Here is a 21,864-nt window from a genome sequence, read left to right on the forward strand (position 1 = left end):
AACAACATAGTCATGAATGTAGCATCACCTAACAAAGCAAACAGGTTTAATGCAAAGTTGTTAACCATCAAAGATACTAATGGCTATGGATTACAGATATTTGTAGTAAGGTTTACAGTGGGTGCTTAAGGTTCAAAGCTGTAAAACTGAGAGGAGACCCCCACATAGCCTTTAAAAAAATGCAGAGAACCGACCAGGGCTTCTGAACTAATGTCCAATTCTCACCCTCCCGTGGTGCACCCTGTTGGGTATCTACCTGGATACTGAACAAACGAGGATGGTCTGACAATTTGGGATTTAGCCGACCAAATTGCATTCCTATTGTTAAACCAAAATACAAAATGATGGTACAACATGACAAAATTTCATGTCGGCTGAGAGTCGCCCGGTTAAACAAGGCCCCCATTGTTTTCACCAGGGAACCAGGGCAAACAGCAAAAAATCAGCTACTGGAACAAATCTGAAAACACACCCCAACTCAACACACCAGAGTTAAAGATTGGTACTATCAACATAAGAACCCTGAATGGCAAAGAAATGGAGCTAGTGGAGGGATTAGATAAGTACCAGATCGACATAATAGGGGTGACTGAAACAAAAAAAGACAAAAACTGGTAAGATCTTTCTGAGCAATAAATACAAAATGTTATATTCAGGCAATGACAATCAAGGAAAAGAAGGAGTAGCCATAGTATTCAACACAAAATACGAGGCTAATCTTCTTGAATGGCAGTCAGTCTCAAGTAGAGTAATGTGGGCAAATATGAGAATGGGGAACTGGACAATGAGACTTATTTGTGCCTATGGTCCCACAGAAGGTTCTACTAAGGTAGAAGTGGAGGAATTTTTTGACGTTTTAGAAAAAGCATCTGACACAATGAAAAAGGAAAAGTTGGTCCTTGTTGGGGATCTAAATAGCAGAGTAGGAAGTGAATGTCAGACATACAAATATGTTTTGGGAAAATTTGGACAAAAGAACAAAGCTAATAATAATGGCAAATACCTGTTGGATTTCTGCTCAGGACATGGACTGGTTATTACTAACACCATGTTCCAACATAAAAATGTACACAAATTCACATGGAGAGAAATGGCAAGGAATAAGAAAAGCCTCATTGACTATGTTATTGTTGATAGTGATGTTTTCTTTCTGGTGCAGGACACCAGAGTGTACAGAAGATTTGAAATTGAAAGTGATCACTATTTAGTTTTGAGCAGGATAAAATTGAATTTCATATTGAAAAGAATGACATGTAAGAAAGTTTTAAAGTGAATAAAAGCTGAGCAGCTATCAGATGTGAACCGTAGACTAAAATACACAAAGATTATTAATGGAAAAATGAAAGAGTTTGAGAACAGGAACCAAACCTTGGAGATTCAGTGGCAAGCATCGAAGAAAACCTTGATTGATTCAGCTAGAGAGACATGTGGCAAAGTTGTCTGCAAGGATAGAAAAATTAGAGCTCCATGGTGGACACAGGAAGTTAAAGAGGCAGTGAAGGAAAAGAAGAAAGCATATCAAAAGTTCCTGGCAAATAAGTCGGCTTGTGCTCTTAGAGAATACAGAGACAAATGTAAGAAAGCTAAACACTGTGTAAAAGTAGCTAAACAAAAGTCATGGGAGGACTTTGGCAAGAACATAGAAAATAAATATTAAGAAGGTGGCAAAATATTCTGGAGGTTGCTGAAGAAGCTTAGGAATGGAGGAAAGAGTGCTGTAAAAAGAGAGATGATAAAGGTGACATGAAAACGGGAGAAAAACATATCCTTGAAGTATGGAGTAATTACTTTGAAAATTTGCTAAATGAAACAAGCAGTGATGACAGGACAGTGATAAAAAACACTGACCAGGCATGCAGTCAGGAATACATATCTATACTTAAAGTAGAAAAAGCAATCAAAGGCTTGAAATGTGGAAAGACAGCAGGAGTAGGTAATATTCGACCAGAAATACTGAAGTATGGTAGTATAAAAGTCTTACAGTGGCTGCACTGCATAGTTCAGAATGCCTGGACAGAGGGATGAATTCCAGACGATTGGAGTAGAGCTCTCATAGTACCCATATATAAAAAAGGGAAATAAAACTGAATGTGAGAATTATAGAGGTATATCCCTACTGAGTGTTCCTGGTAAGATATATGCAAGTATACTTGAGAAACGGTTGAGAAGAATTGTGGAAGAAAAGCTTGGTGAAGAACAAGCTGGATTCAGGTTAAATAGAGGCTGTCAGGATCAGAACTTCACTTTACGACAAATAGTGGAGAAATCCTGGGAATATAACAAAGATCTGTATTTAAGTTTTGTTGATTTGGAAAAGGCATATGACAAGGTGCCAAGAGAGAAGCTATTCAATATGCTACAGTTATATGGTGTCAGTGGGGCATTATATCAAGCAATATTTAGTCTTTATTTGAGTTGTAAGTCAGCAGTTAGAATTGAAGGAAGTACAGGAAGATGGTTTAATGTTAAATCTGGTGTGAGACAAGGATGTACATTATCCCCTCTGTTATTCATTATCTATATGGATCACATTATGAAGGAAAGTGGTATTAAACATGATATCAAAATTGGAGATGTTAATGTAGGCTCTTTGCTTTATGCGGACGATGTTATACTTCTAAATAAATGCGCTACAAGTCTGCAAAATTCTCTGACTAAATTGAATAACTGTTGTAATAGATCTAGTATGTAGGTCAGCAATAACAAGACAAAGACAATGAAAATAGGCAGAATCATTGAAAATGTCAACTGTGTCGTGAATGAATAACCTGTGGAACAAGTAAAACATTTCATCTACTTAGGCATGATTTTTAGTGAAGATGGAAAATTAAATATGGAAATAGACAACAGGATCAACAAAGCTGGTATGGTAGGAAGTCAATTGAATAAATTCATACGGAATAAGAGAGAAATTAGTCGGAACACTAAATTAGCTTATACAAGACAGTGTTCAAACCAGTTTTAACTTATGGATCTGAGAGCTGGGTTAGAAGTGAAACACTTGACCAAAGACTAGAGACCGCAGATATGAGAGTCCTGAGAAAGATTAGAGGAGTGAACAGATGGCATCAATGGCAATATCATATTAAAAACGAGAATATTAGGAAAGAGCTTGACATTGTCGGCATCAATGAATGCGTTAGCAGAGCTAATCTCAGGTGATATGGTCACTTAAACAGAATGGGCGAGGAAAGATTAGCAAAACAAGTGTTCTCTGCCAAGTTGGCAGGAAAACGACCCAGAGGAAGACCAAGTACGGTACAAAGTGCCTTAGACGATAGAAATATAAGATCTGATAATGTTGGAGTCTTGACAAGTAACAGACCGATTTGGTAGAAAATTGTAGATAGGAAGTTAGTAATGATGTAAATTTTTCATGTAGTACTATCATATCCTGTACACCCTTTGAGGGTACATTGCTGGAATTTGATGATGAGGTTTACAGTGTTGAAAAGTGTATTATACTTGAAGATATTTTCAACTTTATTTTCTCCAACTATAAGCAAACAAAATTTTGTGCATGAAATATCTCCATCGTTAGGCTACTTGTATATAGAGAGTAACTTCACATCAAGTTTTTCTGCATTCCATAATGCCTAAGACACTTCCTTCTCTTTGTAGATGTGACTACAATGTAAATAAAAAAGAGCTAGGAGTATTTCTCAGTGAATCCAGTACAATAAAAATAAAATGAGAGAAGAAAGAAAATAACATGTACAGAATTTGTGTGTGTGTGTGGCAATTGCTAATTAAGGGAGTTAAAAGGGATAGTATTAGGTCTCAAAGGTAAAATGAGAGAAGAAAGAAATAACATGTACAGAATTTGTGTGTGTGGTAATTGCTAATTAAGGGAGTTAAAAGGGATAGTATTAGGGCTCAACGGTACACGTCTTGTTGATGAAGTGTGCCATTAGAGTTAAAGCTCAGTTAATGCCATTTATTCCCATCAAGTCCAATGCATGCATGCATGTCTCATGGCTATTGGGCAGCATTTTAATGCCTAAGTTATGTAAAGACAAAAAATAAAGTTCCTGATGCTTTCAAATTGGGATCAGTCAGAAAACATCCATCTTGCATTTCTGAGAGTTGGGAATGGCACTGTTGATCCCACCATGGAAAAAATATTTTGTCACAAAATCTGAGGAAATAATGGCTGGATGGACTAACTTACCATGAAATAGCAAATTTTTAAAGGATACACAAAATGATTCATGGAATGTACTCACTGTCTTCCAACATGGAACCTTAAGAATGTTGATGGAGCAACTAGATAGATGCAAATTACATATTATTGTTATATAAGAGTATATAACAATGATGGACAGGGAAGGAAATTATCAAGAAGACCTACATTATCTTATAGCTGCCAAAAGAAAGATCACATATTTGAAACAGGCTTCATTGCAAACAAGAGGATACTTTAAAGCAAAATCACCTAGAATGTGTTGTCGATTACAAATCAGAGGGCAATTCTTCTACTACAGTATTATCTGCAACACAAGCTCCTACTAAACAAAAAAGAATAATGTTGAAAAAAGACTTATTTTATGATGATTTAGATAATATCTATAGATGGAGTGCCCAAGAAGGGATAATAAAATTACTATTATTATTACATGAGCATCACCATGGAGTCCACAAACTCATCAAGGGAGGCACTAAAAATTATCCAATATTTGCACAATTTCTATCATACATTGCTTTGAACCTGTTCACAGTCATGGCACCCACAAAAGACTATGAAAGGCAAAAATCTGCCCTTACAACTTTGCTAATCACACTCTTGCTCAATTTCCAAGGATAGCCCTGGTTCTCTCACCATCACCACCAGATCTATTCTGAAAAATTTGCTCTGTATCAATCATGTAAAAACTTCTCAGTAATTTATATGTCTCAATCATATCATCCCTTTTCTGCCTATCAACTAATTTCTGTAACACAAAAATCTTTAACCTATCCTCATATCTACAGACCTGCCACCATATCTGCCACTCACCCCTGGATCCCCCAAAAAACCCAGGTGATCAGACCTGTGCAGAATAGTCAATATGGGATCTTATCAAGGCTTTATAAAGAGGTATAATAACTTATTATAGATTAGCTGAATGCCAAAACAGACAATATATATATATATATATATATATATATATAGCCCACTGGAAAATACAGCTTGTGTTCTGAGTACAACAACAATAGGATCAGACTGATCGACGTTGCTTTAACAGGAAATCAGTAATTGGCAGAACAATGTTTAATCAGAAAGCTATTCATAAAATTACCTGGAAATCTGATGGAAAACACTTTATAAGACTGTTCATTTGTTGATTAACATTAGATACAAGAGATGAGCAAATATTAATTCTGGCCATTATCTAGTTAGATTAAATTATTATGCTTTTTGTAGGGACAAGGACCATAATCGTGAGCTAACAAAATGATACCCAAAAGGTGGATTTCATTAAGAATTACCAAGGCTACTTGCATCCTCTACAAACAAGTAGCTGCACATGAAGTTTGCACATGAAGACACTTCACATGCAAACTTTGTTTGCTTACACTTAATAAAGGGTTAAACAAAAATATAATTTCTTGGCAAGTATAATTTACTTTATAATCAAGTGAAAAAAAAAAAATTTCTGCCAGGAAAGTCTATGCTAATGTTTTAGTTTTACATAATGATATATTTTTAAAAAATGGTTTAGCACATGTAAAGGAAATTAGAATTAATTTACTTTTTATTTATTTATCTACACTTATTGTAACACAAGCATAATTCAGGTAAGGAGCAAAAGAAATGGTTAAAATATTCAAATATTAACACAAGAATCACTCAAACGGCAAGAGTTATGCTTTCATATCTTGGTCACAACTCTGTGAGCAGGAGACAACACTATTCAAGTTTTGAGGAACCAAGTTAGGTATAGTTTTGTCATTTAAATTAATAATAAAAGCAAAAAAATGAACAATTTACAGCTAATAAGTCCCAAAACTTGAGGAGAGGCATGCAGTCTCTGTTTGATTATGATTAGGAAGATGAAGGCATTTCACACATTTCAAGGAATAGATGATTGAATTTAAAATCTGCTACAATGCAATATCTTTGTCTGATTCCAATGACCTTTGTTGAGTATCAAGGACAAGAAATCTTATGTAATCTTGGTGTTCTTCGATTCTGTTCCTGGCAAAATGGCCAGTATGTCCAAAATAGCAAAGTCAACACGAGCAGCAGAGAACTTGATAGAGACCAGGTAAGTAAGGATAGTGGAGGCAATTTATCTTTAGTAGATGGTAAGAAGGAAGTTCACTTTTGTGGTGGTTTGAAATTAATTTACAGATTATATTTGCAGAGAATTCTTGCTATTTGTTTAGAAGTCTCTTTAATGCATAGTATGGACATCCTCTTCATGTTAAATTATAGACTGGCTGAAGAATGATAACTATCAATTATTTTCTGAATGGTGGTTTCTTTACATCCATTAGAAAACAAAGTGATTCATATTATATTTAATTCTTCTGGTAGAGGGGTGTCCAAAGAATGATTCATATGTGCCCTATGAACAAGACTTTTGATAACATCTGTCTTCTGTGAAGGATAATGTGCAGTTGAGTGGATATACCTACCAGTGAAGGAAGGCTTCCTGTAGATGAAAAATTCAGAGTTAGGGATTACTAAGGTATCTAAAGAAGGAAAGACTGTTGTTAGAAACATTCAATACTGAACTTGATGTGGTTAAATAACGAGTTCATTCTGTCCAAAAACTGAAAAGTACTGAAACTTGGGTGTAACGAGCATTGAAATAAGGAGATCAAGGCTGTAATGAGCAAAAAGTCAATGATTTTAATTAATGCATATTCCCATACAATTGTTCACTTTTATAGCAAGCATACTACACAGATATACCACAGATTTTTAAAAAATATATTCTTAACTGTTCAGGTAGTTCTTCGAATAGACAAAAATAAAAGGACTGAACTTAGATTTTATGATGCATCAGATTATGGGCTGGTTTATAACCTAATCTCAGACTTCGAAACCATTCACACTATCTACCTCTCCAGTGTCTGGCCTCCGGACCTCCTTTCTCACTTCATCATATCACTACCATGACTGTAAATTCAGTTAAAAAAAACAAACCCTCCCATTGGAAGCATGTTTACTAAAAGAAAGTGTCTCTTGATTCCTTACAAAGAAACTCTTCAAACTTTACAAGCTGATTTTCATGAGGACATTTTGTTAAATTATTTAAATTAATCATCGGTGCAAGCAGAGGTGTAACTAGAGGGGGACGACCTGCCCTGGGCAGCACTTTGAACCTTCTTGAACTTTTGCAGTTAATTCTAAAATATAGTCTCGAGAACTCGTTTCCAAATATTGTAATAGTACTGTGAATTTTCCTCACAGTTCCTGTAAGTGTTGCTATTGAAAGTTTATTTTTCACTTGGTTAGAGTATAATAAAATTAGTTTAATCCTTTATCCAAGTGTGAGCAAACAAAGTTTGTGCCTGAAAGTATCTTCAGGACTGGGGTAAGGTGGTACAACACCAGTGTTGCAAAGGTGGAGCAAGCTACCAACACTCCTGTCTCAGTATCTCCTATAATGCAAAACACATCTCCTTGCGGATATGTCTAATATTATGCATTAAGGGAAGGGCCACTACCCAGACTAGTTTCGACCTTTATTGAGGTCTCTTCAGTGGGAGCCAGGCCCAAGTGGAGATACCAGGCAGAAGCATTAGCAGGTCATCTCTACCTATAGGAGTTGCCAAATGGTGTGCCACCCTTTTTTAATAAATTACTCTGGATTTAGAGAAAGATGTTGAAAGTTTATTTTTCACTTGGTTAGAGTATAATAAAATTAGTTTAATCCTTTATTCAAGTGCGAGCAAACAAAGTTTGTGCCTGAAAGTATCTTCAGGACTGGGGTAAGGTTGTACAACACCAGTTGCAACGAGTTTCCCTGGTGTTGTACCACCTTACCCCCAGTCCTGAAGATACTTTCAGGCACAAACTTTGTTTGCTCACACTTGGATAAAGGATTAAACTAATTTTATTGTAAGTGTTGCTAGTTGTGAGAGGAGTTTTTCTAAATAAAATAGATTAAGAATTACCTACATTACTATGAAATAGATTTTGCCAATGTCATTGACGATTTTGCTAACAGAAAAGCAGAAAAATAACATTTTAGAATGTTGGAATTAAAGTTTTACTTCAAAAATAAACATAGTGTTTTAATTTACATCGTTTTGACTTTTTGTAGTATTTTTAATGTGTACTGAAAGGGCAGCAAACTCGGGGACCGCCCTGGACAGCAAAAGCTCTAGCTACACCACTGGGTGCAAGATACTTCAACATGGCAGAACAATCTGCATCAGCAGAGGGAACAGCCTGGGCATCCCAATCTCACCTAATTTGGCTGATTACTTCATGGAGCATCTAGGAAGCCAATGTTTTTCCATCAAACTTGTATCTGGGTGCATTTTGTTGCTATATTTGCAGATTAGTCCCACTCTGAAACAGAATTACTTTAGTTTTGTACAGAATAAACTCCTTATACAATCATATCAAATTCATTATTGAACGTGAATCCAATAACAGCCTTGCTTTCTTGTGAATATCTTAATAATCCGTAATTCTACGGACAATACTGAATTTTGTCTCTTGCTCACTCAGCTGCAACTGAGATAATGAAAGTAAATCATACTGTTTGACTTATTCTTGTGTTAATATTTTAAATGTTTTAAGCAATTCTTCTGCTCTCTCCCTGAATGATGCTCATGTTATAGTGAGCAAATTGCAAAAGAGCTATAAATAAATTCTAATTTCCTTTTCATGTAAACTGTTTTGCTAAAATATATCAGTATATATCAGTATGTCTACCTATATACTTCTATAAAACATCTAGTTACAGTTTTACATAAGTGGGATCAGAGGTAACTGTAAACATGGTTTCAGTGTTGAGATCAAAAATTCTGTCCGCAAACAGATGATTCCACAGATTTAGAAAATATTTTCAAGTCTCGAGGAAAACAAAAACGTAGTACAAAATGATTGAAAGACTAGTATTAACATATGCCTCTGAAACTTGAGTATTATCAACACAGATGAAGAATCACTATGTTATAACTCATTTATTAGGACTGTTAGTCAAGTGAGTAATATTTATTATCTGACTAGTTTCACCGATTTTTGCTATCAGCATCTTCAGGGATACAATTGGTAAGTGATATGAAGGTAAGTGATGTGAAGACGGTTTTAACTGACAGTTCTAATTCAGAATCACTATGTTTGTTTAAAGAAGGGTTTTCAGGTGCATTTTTAAGTAGTCCAAAATAATGGTGTTTGGAGGAAAAGATATAACTATGACTTATGCACAGACTATTTAATAAACTACAGCCTCCATAGCTCAGTCAGTATAGATGAAGCCCTTTGGTTGGAAAGACCTGGGTTCAATTCCCATCCAAGATGTGAGGAACCTTTATCTGGTCTCTTTCGTCTAAAGGAGAGTTAGCCAGTCTCATACGGAGGTAGGGAATGTTTTCACTCAGAAATTAGGGTTTTTCGTCCCCCAGAACAGGCAAACCAGCCCCATGAACACATGCATCTACAGACATAGAACACACCGAGAGGCATAGGACTAATCACCTTATCCTTGAAGCAGTCATGGTTTCAAATTGTAATAGGACATGCCAAATATGAATGTAACAGGCCACTAGGCCTAATATGTGAAAAGGAGGAGAAAGATTCATTCAAAACAATAGTGTTTTCCAGATGCCAAACAGTTTTTTTGGTTTTTTAATGATGCATCCATCCACAACAGTTTACTTCTGTAAACCTATAATATATTTTTTTTTTGTACCATGGATGGGATAAGGATTTTTTTTTTCTATTTTTATAAAAAAAAAAATTATATACATTTTTTTGGACTTTTTTTTTTTTTTTTTAAGATAGTTTGGAAACTCTGCTCTAAAGGCAAAACATGGAACTTTTTTCAAGCTACTTCAGGCTTCCAATAAGCAGGGCAGTGGTCTCACACCAGACAAATGAAATTCATCTTCCACCTAAAGGCAATCACAAACATCCATGCCTATGGTGTTTTGGTGGGATTTGAACCCCCAGCCTGTTGGTTAGAGAGCAGGAATGTTAATCAAAATTTTTGAAAATCAAAATTTTTTAACTATGTGGAAATTTGATGGTAGAACAATACTTCATAGTATTCAACACTAAATACGAGGCTAATCTTGAATGGCAAGCAATTTCAAGTAGAGTGATGTGGGCAAATATCAGAATGGAGAACTGGACAATGAGACTTATTTGTGCCTATGGGCCCACAGAAGGTTCTAAGATAGAAGTAGAGGAATTTTTTGAGGCTTTAGAGAAAATGAAAAAGGAAAAATTGGTCCTTGTTGGAGATCTAAATAGTAGAGGAGGAAATGATTGTCACACATACAAAAATATTTTGGGAAAATTTGAAGAAAAGAACAAAGCTAACAGTAATGGCAAATACCTGTTGGATTTCTGCTTAGGACATGAACTGGCTATTACTAGCACAATATTCCAACATAAAAATGCACACAAATTCACATGGAGAGAAGAAGCAAAGGAATAAGAGAAGTTTCATCGACTATGTTATTGTTGATAGTGATGTTTTCTTCCTGGTACGGGACACTAGAGTGAACAGAGGATTAGAAATTGTAAATGATCACCATTTAGTCTTGGGCAGGATAAAATTGAATTTTATATTGAAAAGAAAGTTTTAAAGTGAATAAAAGTTGAGTAGCTCTCAGATGTGAACAGTAGACTCAATTACACAAACATTATTCAAGAAAAAATGAGAGTTTGAGAACAAGAACCAAACCTTTGAGATTCGGTGACAAATCCTGAAGAAAACATTGACTGATTCAGCCAGAGGCATGTGGTGAGGTGGTGTGCAAGGATAGAAAAATCAGAACTCCATGTGGACACAGAAGTTAAAGAGGCATGAAGGAAAAGAAGAAAGCATATCAAAAGTTCCTGGCAAATAAATCAGCTTGTGCTCTTAGAGAATACAGAGACAAATGTAAGAAAACTAAATACTGTGTAAAACTAGCTAAACAAAAGTTATGAGAAGACTTTGGTAAGAATATAGAAAATAAATATCAAGAAGATGGCAAGATATTCTGGAGGTTGTTGAAAAAGCTCAGAAATAGAGGAAAGAGTGCTGTAAAAAGGAATTAGAGATGATAAAGGAGACATGAAAACTGGAGAAAAATATATCCTTGAAGTATGGAGTAATTACTTTGAAAAATTGCTAAATGAAACAAGCAGTGATGACAGCACAGTGGTAAAAAACATTCAACATGCATGCAATCAAGAATACATATCCATACCTTGAAGTAGAAAAAGTCATCAAAAGCCTGAAATGTGGAAAGGCAGCTGGAGGAGTAGATGATATTCAACCAGAAATGCTGAAGTATGGAGGCATAAAAGTCTTACAGTGGCTGAGTACATAGTTCAGAAGGTCTGGACAGAGGGACAAATTCCAGATGATTGGAGTAGAGCTCTTGTAGTATCCACATATAAAAAGGAAAATAAAACTGAATGTGACAATTACAGAAGTATTTCTCTACTGAGTGTTCCTGGTAAGGTTTATGGAAGATTACTTGAGAAATGGTGAAGAAGGATTGCAGAAGAGAAGCTTGGTGAAGAACAAGGTGGATTCAGACCAAATAGAGGCTGTCAGGATCTGATTTTCACTTTACAACAAAATAGTTGAGAAATCCTGGGAATATAACAAAGATCTGCATTTGAGTTTTGCAGATCTGGAAAAGGCATAGGACAAAGTGGCAATAAAAGAACTATTCAAACTGCTACAGTAGTATAGTGTCAATGGGGCATTATATCAAGCAATACTTAGTCTTTGTTTGAGTTGTAAGTAAGAAGTTAGAATTGAAGGAAGTAGGAAGATGGTTTGATGTTAAATCTGGTGTCAGACAAGGATGTATCCCCTCTGTTATTTATTATCTATATGGATCACATTATGAAGGAAAGTGGTATTAAACCTGATATCAAAATTGGAGATGTTAATCTCAGCTCTTTACTTTATGCAGATGATGTTATACTTCTAAATAAATCCAGTACAAGATTCCCTGACTAAACTGAATAACTGTTGTAATAGACATGATATGAAGGTCAGCAATAACAAGACAAAGAAAATGAAAATAAGCAGAAGCATTGGAAATATCAACTGCATTATGAATGGAGAACCTATAGAATTAAAACATTTCAGCTACTTAGTCACGATTTTTAGAGAAGATGGTAAATTACATTTGGAAATAGACAACAGGATCAACAAAGCTTTTATGGTAGGAGTCAACTGAATAAATTTATATGAAATAAGAGCAAAATTAGTCAAAACACTAAATTAGCTGTATACAAGATTGTGTTCAAGCCAATATTAACTTATGGTTCTGAGAACTGGGTTAGAAATAAAACACTTGACCAAAGACTAGAGATTGCAGATATGAGAATCATGAAAAAAGATTAGCAGCATGAACAGATGGCATCAATGGCAATATCATATTAAAAAGGAGGATATTAGGAAAGAACTTGACATTGTAAGCATCCAGGAATGTGTTATCAGAGCTAATCTCAGGTGGTATGGTCACTTAAACAGAATGGGCGAGGAAAGATTAGCAAAACAAGTGTTCTCTGCCAGGTTGGCAGGAAAACACCCCAGAGGAAGACCAAGATATAGGTGGATTGATACAGTACAAAGTGCCTTAGACGATAGAAATATTAGATCTGATAATGTTGGAGTTTTGACAAGTAACAGGCTGATTTGGAGAAAAATTGTAGATAGGAAGTGGTGATGTAAATACTATCATATCCTGTACACCCCGTGAAGATACATGTCAGGAATTTGATGATGATGAGATGGGGCTTCTGAGGTCATTAACCTATGAAATGCCCATATGGACAATGAAAATGGGATCCCAAGTATTGAGCAAAATAGGAATAAAATAAGAAGTAAGAACAATGTTGAGAGCTGGTAAATTAGAGAACTTGAAGAAAGAAATGGAGAGGAATAAACTGGATGTGGCTGGTCTAAGTGAAGTTAGATGAGAAGATATAGGAGATTTTGAAAGTGATGGTTATAGAATTATATATTCCTGTAGAACACGGAAGAAAAATGGAATATCATTTGTGTTGAATGAAAAGCTTAAAAATTCGGTAGAAAAAACAATATATAAAAGTGACAGAGTGATTATGATTAAACTGAAAGCAAAGCCTGTGGACAATTATTATAAGATATATATGCCCACAAGTGACCATGACGAAAATGAAGTAGAAGAAATATATAATCAAATAGAAGAGATAATGGAAGAAGCAGAACTAAAAGGTGTACCATCTGAATGAGAGATTGGAATGCAGTGGTAGGTGAAAAGGCAGAGAAAGGAATAACAGGAAGATATGGCCTTGGAAAAAGGAATGAGATAGGCAAAAGACTTATAGAGTTTTGTAAAAGACACAAACTAATCATTGGTAATACTTGGTTCAAACTTCCAAAGAGGAGAAGATATACATGGAAAATGCCAGGAGATATCACAAGATAGCAGATTGATTGTATATTAATACAAAACAGATATAGAAACAGTGTAAAAAGGACATCAACATATCCAGGAGCTGATATTGACTCAGACCATAATTTACTTGTTATGAAATTAAGAATACGATTTAAGAAAATAAACAAAGGTAAAAGCAAGAAAAGTTGGAACCCAGAAAAAAAGATGTGGGTAAGAAATTCAGAGAACTGGAGAATAAAATAAGAAACAAAGAAGATATATCTGAAGAGACTATTGATGTTAATGCAAAATGGAACCAAGTGAAAAATTTGATATATGAAACAGCTGCTGAAGACATAGGTTTTGTGGAAGGGAAAATAATTAAGAAGCCATGGATTATAAACGAAATGATAAGAAAAATGGAGGAAAGAAGAAGATGGAAAAATGTAAACACTGAAGAAGGAAGAAAAAAATACAAAGTATTAAATAATGAACTGAGAAGAGAAACTGATAAAGCAACAGAGGAATGGTCAAAAGCAGAATGTAAAGTAATTGAAGAAATGGATAAAAGGGGGAGATACGATAAAATGTTTGAAAAAGCAAAAGAACTTACAAATATTAAAAAAAGCATAAGAAATCTGCTATTTGCCATTAGAAGATAAGCAAGGAAAATTAATTCATCATATTGAAATACAAGGTGAAAGATGGAAGGAACACATTGAAGAACCTTTATGTAAAAAATGAAAGACCAACGAAAATTGAATTAGAAGAACAAAATGAAATCTCAACAGAAGAAAGAGGTCCTGAAATACTAAAGAGAGAAATAGAAACAGTAATTAAGGAATTAAAAAGTGGAAAGATGGAAGGAGTGGATGGAATACCTAGTGAAATCCTAAAACAACTGGAGGACAAAGGTATAACTGAAACATGGAAACTCTGCAACCTCATTTACAAAACAGGAGAATGGCCTAAAGATTTCACATACCAATTGAAAGGAAAAGCAATCCTACTAAGTGCAGTGACTACAGAACTATAAGCATACTCTCGCATGCCTCTAAAGTACTGTTAAGAATATTAAATCGATGATTGTATAATAGCGTGGAGTATTTTCTGGGGAATGATCAATTTGGATTTAGAAAAGACAGAGGAACTAGAGATGCAACTGGAATAATGAGGACCATATGCGAAAGGAATATAGAAGTAAATAAAGAAGTATATATATGTTTCGTCGACCTTGAAAAAGAGTTTGACATGCTGAAATAGGAAAATCTGGAAGTGTTACGCAAAATAGGTTTAAATTGGAGAGATCGAAGATTAATAGCCGAATTATATATGAACCAGAATATGCCATAATAAAGACAAAAGTAGGAAAAACTAAAAAATGTGTGATTGGCAGAAGTGTAAGACAGGGATGTGGCCTGTCACTGACACTCTTCAATATATTTGCAGAAGAAATAATAAAAGAAGCATTTGATGAAGAGGAAAGAGGAATCACTATTGGAGGAAGAACAATACAAAATATTAGATTCGCAGATGATCAAGCAATATTAGCTAATATTAAAGATGAACTACAGCACCTAATGCAAAAATTTGAAAGCATATGCAAGAAATATGATATGAAAATTAACACAAAGAAAACAAGTGATGAGAGTCTCCAGGAAATGTCAAGGTGATGACGAATGGAGAAAGTGTAGAGCAAGTGAGACAATACAAATACCTTGGTAGTATAATACATGAAAATGTGACGTGGAAATAAGAGAAAGAATTAACAAAGGAAAATATGCATTTTAGAGCAAGAAAAATTTGTTTATTAATAAAATGAATAAAAATTTAAAGAAAAGGCTTATTAAGTGTTATATTTGGAGTTTGATCTTATATGGATCAGAAACATGGACAATTGGGAAGAAAGAAGCTAAAATGTTGGAGGCATTTGAAATGTGGTTATGGAGAAAATAAAGTGGACTGAAAAAATGACCAATGAAAAAGCATTACAAAGAGTTGAAGAAAGGAATTTACTAAAGACCATAAGAAAAAGAAAGCATAACCGGATAAGACATGTATTAAGAGGAGATAGCCTACTGAAAAGAATGATAGAAGGGAAAATTGAAGGAAAGCGACCAAGTGGAAGGAGACGACTAATGATGCTTGATGATATAATGGGCACAAGAGTTGAAGGAGGAAGCAAGAGAGACAGAGGAAATTGGAGGAAGAGAATCTGCTGAGATATACCATTGGACCTGTCAAGAGACAGAACACTAATGATGATTATGAGCGAAAGGAAGGGGTCTAATTTTAAAAATGCCAAAAGCGAAGTACCTACATCTATCAATCGCAACCTATGTCCAACCTTTTTTCCCACTCTCTCATATAATATAACACACTCACTAAAAGAAAAAGTGACCTTCAAGTATTATACTTCAACTCTCATATTGATGGTCTACAAAAATTAAGAACATAGCATCAAATGCCTCAAAGGAATCTTGATCAGATTAGATATCAGTAAGTCTTGTGGTGCCTATGAATACCCCAAGTGCTTTCAAACACTACATCCTATAATTAAAGTCTACTTTGTGTCACTTTATAGTCTCTGTTTTCTGCTATCTATCAAGATCTCACAAGTTCTCATATCCATTCCTTAAAAAAAAAAAAAAACTACTATTGAATTTCTGCATTATCATCCCAGTGTTCTTAAAAATAATATATCAAGTATCACAGCCATCTTTGTTCATCATTTGAAAACACAAAGCCAGCTACAGATTTTATCATTCTTGATCTGCAGAATGTCTCTTTGTTATCTTTGATTATTCTATGAATAAGGCTTTAAACAGAAAAAAATTAGGCTACTATTCTTAACATTTTCAAAGCATACGTAAGAAGCCACTTATCAAATGATGTAACATACACAGATAAAAAAATTTATTTTGTGTATTTTGATTTTGTAAATGATTGGTGTTTGAATTATGTAAGCACATATGTATATCTCTGTCCTATTTTTGGAACATTAAAGGAAACTGAAACTTTCTCTACAATACAACTACACATAACTACACTTTTTACCAGGACTTTTTACCTTTGCACCAATCAGCCACATGACAGTCGTAGATACAAAACCATGTTGGATAAAGATATATTTTGGTGGAAATTTTCTGGAAGATATATCTGGAAAAAGACCACAAATTAAGCAATGTTTGGGATAAACCAAGTGATGAAGGGTAAGAAAAAGTTAAACTTCACACACACACACCTATCTGGAATATAAATAATTCAGCTGGATGTTCGGTTTAATTTATAATTACTATCATCAGAGTGGGTTGAGACAATCATCACCAAACTAATTCTGTCACCTAGTAAATAACAAATGAAATCAAGACTTACTAAAAACAGTATGCCTGCAAACATTCTGCAATAAGCTATGTTTGGATATTACCTACAAAATAGTCAATTCAAGATCAGATGTAGAAAAGTTTAAATCCAATTTTAGGATAAGCATAATAATCGCAGTTAAAATTATAAGTGTTTAGAACAGCTGTAATGCCTCCTAAAATACTCAGCTTTATTTTCATTATCAAACTTTGAAGAATATTTGTCACTTCCCTTTGATGAAATCAGTTTGTTGATAATTTTTCTGGCAACAGCCAAATAAAGTACATACCTTCTTTTATTTGCTAACTAATAGCATTATTTTGGTGATGGTAAATTTTCTCTGATGGTATTGGTATCTGACATTTATTGTTATTTAACTTTATATTTTGTTGAAGTGCTAAATTGCCAGATTAAATTATTTTTATTTGTTGTGTGTGTGTGAGAGAGAGAGAGAGCTGCCATTAGTTTATATTTAACCATGCCATACAGGAGCCTACACCAATTATAAGGTATCTGGAACAACATAAAGGCTCTGTGTGCTTTTCATTATGTCCAAAGAAAATATGCTATTACCTCAAACACCTAAATAATGAATAATAGTATATAAATTCTAGTGAACAGTGCAAAACAGTGCAGCAATGTAATCTGTTATCACTTACATAATATATACATTTTATATCTAAATTAGTGCTTTGGCGAACTGCAGTAATTCATGTCCACAACATACTTGTTTTTTCAGATACTTGTCTTCAAGAATAAATGACTAGAAGAGGTTTTACCTAACTTCACATCCCTACCAAGAAAAGCTACTGAAATATCTACATCTAGTTATGGGTGTTAAAAAGTATGTATGCGAAATCTTTTATTTGATAGCCAAGAGAAAAATCAGGGCACTCATATGGTTCAACTTCTATACCAAAACTTCAGAATACCAATTAAAACCAAGCAAAAAACATTCCCTGAAAGTTTATGAGGTGTTATTAATGAGAAATGAATATACCACTAAACTGGTGTCAGAAGATAATGCAAAAGCATAAGCAAAACCAAAATCATGCCAAATCCCTGTTGAAGAGAAACTTATTTCTTCATGTAATATTACTCACATTACTTGTCTATACAGAGATGTGTATTAACTGAGAATATTGTATATTTAGAAGTCCAACTATTCATTAAAAATAATGTAAACCGACAAATTACTTCTTAAGTTTCCATGAATTTATTCAGAGAAACTTAATATAATAATAAAAAAAGTTATTGAAATTAACATTATGTGTTACAAAAGATGCAGCAACATAATTCAGAAGAACTATGAACAGAGAAAAAGGCTATCTGTACAGCTAGATGGAACCAGAGTGTAATTAAGCTTAAAAGGTGTTGAAAGAAAATCTTTGAAATATTCACTTGATTATGTCATCTGTATATCTAAAATAAATAGACAAACATAACTTTCAGAAAAGCTAAACTTACCTTAAAATGAAACTCAAGTTTAACCAGAAACGGAAAATTTACAGCTTGTAAGATCTTCTTTTCATTAAGTGTGTGTTCTACTTGTTTTAGTTTTACAACCTGCAAAAGATATATTTTGTATTTCAGAAAAGAAGTGTTGTAAAATACTTTATTTATGAACATCAGCAATTATGCCAAATTATTCTTAACTACAATATTAACTGAAAATCAATTCTGGTCCAGACAATTTTGAGCTTTAATTTTATTAGACTGAAGGGTGTCAAGCTGAATAGGAGCAACACCTTGGTTGAAAATGCACCTACCTCAAGATTCTGCTCAAGGTAGCTTTGAAGTAGTCAAAATATCAATCCTTTTCACCAAACATTTTTAGTAGAGATGATAGTCACCTCGCACAACAGAATTTAGTATTCCAGCTCTGTACGGAAGGCTCAAAAACAAAAAAGCAGTTATCCATCTCTGATTATAGTTATATATTTGTTTATACAAAAAGAATTATTTTAATTAGTAAATACACTGGTGCCCAGAACCAAAGGACAAATACCATTTCTGAAGATTGCAACTGCAAATTCAGATGAATCAGCTTGTGACAATTTGTATAACTTAAGATTTTGAATAGAAAGTGGGTACACATTCAAATTTTTGAATTATGCATAAAGGGGTCATGTGGTAGCACTCAACAGGATAATAGGCAAAAGGCTGTGTTAAGCAAATTGTGTTTGGAGAAAACTCTTTTCGTGAAGGAATGAAGTTGCAAAGTTGGATGTCTTGTAAATGTCTCAAAGACATCATCTAGATGATTTCCCGGAGGGGAAGAATTATTGAAAAGCTTGAAGAAGGCTGCAGAATTGCTGATATTGCCAAAAAGTTTGGAATCCCACATAGCATTATATCCAGGCTCTGGGCAACATTTCAAACTAATGGAATGTGATCAAGACCTTTGCTAAGCAGTCACTCTTGCTCTACTACCCAGTGTGAAGACAGATTTTTGGTTATAACAACAAAACGTAATTGACACACCATGGCAGGTCAGCTCCATTCAAGCACAGATGCACAAATATATGTTGACAAACTGTGGAAAGGTATCTGCGACAAGTTTATGTGCCTAAAGGCCTGCAGTCTGTATCCCTTTATCCACAGCAAATCGTGGATAAAGGGGATACAGACATGAAACTGTTGAATGAAAATCAGATAATTTCATGTCAGATCAAGTGCATGATTCTAGACAGCACTTGATCTGACATGAAAGTGGTACCTGCATACCATCATGAGAATGTTCTTGAAAGGGATAGATATGGCAGTCCTGTGGTCATGGTGTTGGAAGTCATTATGCTTAATGGATACACCACAAGTGCTGGAAAAAGGAAATATGACTGGTGAACAACAATGCAACGAAGTTCTTCAATGTCATGTTTAACTCTTCCATGGTGCTGTAGGTGAAGAATTCATTTTTATGGATGATAAAGCCACACCACAATACAAAAGCAGTAGAGATACTTCTGGAGACTGAGGATATTAACTGAATCAAGTGGCCAGCATGCTCTACAGATCTCAAAATAGAAAACATTTCAGATGCAATAGATTGATGCACTACTGCTTGAAATTACCCTCCAGAAAACGAACAAGGACTTATCCTTATTCTGAAGGAGGAAGAGTGGGCCAGTTTGCCTCAAGAACTCTTGAATCACTTGGTGCTAAGCATGGTACGACATTGTGAGAGCTGCATTGCAGTTCAGGATGAACATATTCCATAGTGAAATGTCTCTCTGCATAGTTTTCTGTAAACATTGTATGTTAATTCCTTAACTATGTCCTTAAGAAATTTATAATTTTGTATTGCAAATTAATTTGTATGACATTTCTAACACATTTTTTGTGTAACGTAATTTATTAATATGCTGGCAATAAATTTAGGTCCACATACAGGTAAAAAGTAGTCCGTCCTTAGCTTTTGGACACCAGCGTATTACACATTGGCTTTCGAAGATACGTAGCTCATGTTGTGCTAATGAAAATCACTATATGTGAGTTCAATTAATGTGGTGAAATGTCATTCAAGCAGCTTTTACTTGATAACAATTGATGAGAATGGAAAAACATTACATAACCTATTGTTGCAGAAAGTGAGTGCAGATTTTCCTGCCTTTATGTGTTGCGTGCGTGTGTGTGTGTGTGTGTGTGTGTGTGTGCACGCGTGCACGCTTTTGGCATGGCATTTAGAAAGATACAGTCAAATGTTTTGCAAGTGGAAATATTCATATTAACACAGTAAATAAAATCAAGATTTTTTATAAATAGTAGTTGGAGCAACAACAAGATATGTTTGCACATGAGACCAATTTTGAAAGTTACATTCCCTGCCTCCCCAATAAAAGTAAAAAGTGAATTCACTCAATTCTCAAAACAGTATTTCATTTACCAAACATACTTGCAAGTAAATTATTAAGACATCAAAAATCTCATCTAAAACTGATTTTGAAAGATCAAATACATAAAATTTGCATCATATGTAAATGCTTTCTGGTTCTTTGCCAAAATCACAGGATGTCAAACATGATAATTAATCACTAATAAACCAACAGGACCTGAAAATGTTTGGAATAAATCTCATTGCTCTAATGCTGTCGTATTTATAAGGGCATCATCACAGAAAGAGTAAAAAAATTTTAAAGCTACAATTTGCCAGCCTGGATGGCCAGGTGATTAGCATATTTGCTCTCCAACCAGCAGGTTGTGGGTTTCAAATTCTGCTATGGCTATGATCGTCTTTAGGTGGGAGATGAATATTTCATTGCTGGTGCAATACCTCACTTATTGGAGGATTCAGTGGCTTGAAAAAGTTCAATGTTTGCTCTCTGGAACAGAGATTTTGGAATAAGTAAAAAATAAATAAAAATTAATGAAAAAGAGAAAAAGAAATTTGTAGCCCATCCCACAGTACTTATGTACTACAGTACATAAGTTTACAACTCTTCATGACCTGAAACATCTTCACAATGCAAGTTTGTCGTGGCTGCATGTGCAAAGGATATACTATTCGAGTTCAAACAGAATAAATATAAAAGAGGGTTTTACAATTTAGTAGCGATAATGATTTTAGTTCCATGGAAAGACATGGATTCAAATTGCATCTATTATGTGAGGAAGCTTTATAAGATAATTTTTCTTAGCTGTTTCTTCCTTAGTATGCTTCAATAATTCTTTCTTGGAAGACATCATCATTATCATAAATTTCCTCTATGTATCCAAGGAATACAAGATACAACAACAGTACTAAATAATGAATAATATAAGCGCATAAACACAAGAAAGATGTTTAATTAACCAAATATTTCGGTCTGGAAATAGCAGACCATCTTCAGTGGCACTACAAGAGCAGTTTAAAAAAAAATAAAAATTAAAAATAAAAATAAAAAACAAGGTGGAATCCAACAATAGATCATTTAAAAATAGAACAAGCTGCATGATGTTAAATCACTAAGTATTAAAGGGAAT

At 34.3% G+C, this 21,864-nt stretch overlaps 1 protein-coding gene across 6 annotated transcripts in view; it reads right to left on the minus strand.

Moving 5' to 3' along the window:
- The window catches only part of Pka-C1 (Protein kinase, cAMP-dependent, catalytic subunit 1), a 545,341-nt gene that overhangs the window by 175,639 nt on the left and 347,838 nt on the right, over window positions 1–21,864 (minus strand). For all 6 annotated transcript variants that reach the window (XM_090410256.1, XM_090410257.1, XM_090410255.1 and 3 more), the window contains one exon: window positions 18,373–18,471. In XM_090410256.1, the coding sequence (XP_090266382.1) occupies window positions 18,373–18,471 (99 nt within the window). The remainder of the gene's footprint in view (window positions 1–18,372; window positions 18,472–21,864) is intronic.

This window comes from Typopeltis vanoorti, chromosome 20, assembly GCF_054136105.1.
Source record: "Typopeltis vanoorti isolate ZY-2024b chromosome 20, IOZ_Tvanoo_1.0, whole genome shotgun sequence".
Classification (NCBI taxonomy): Eukaryota; Metazoa; Arthropoda; class Arachnida; order Uropygi; family Thelyphonidae; genus Typopeltis; species Typopeltis vanoorti.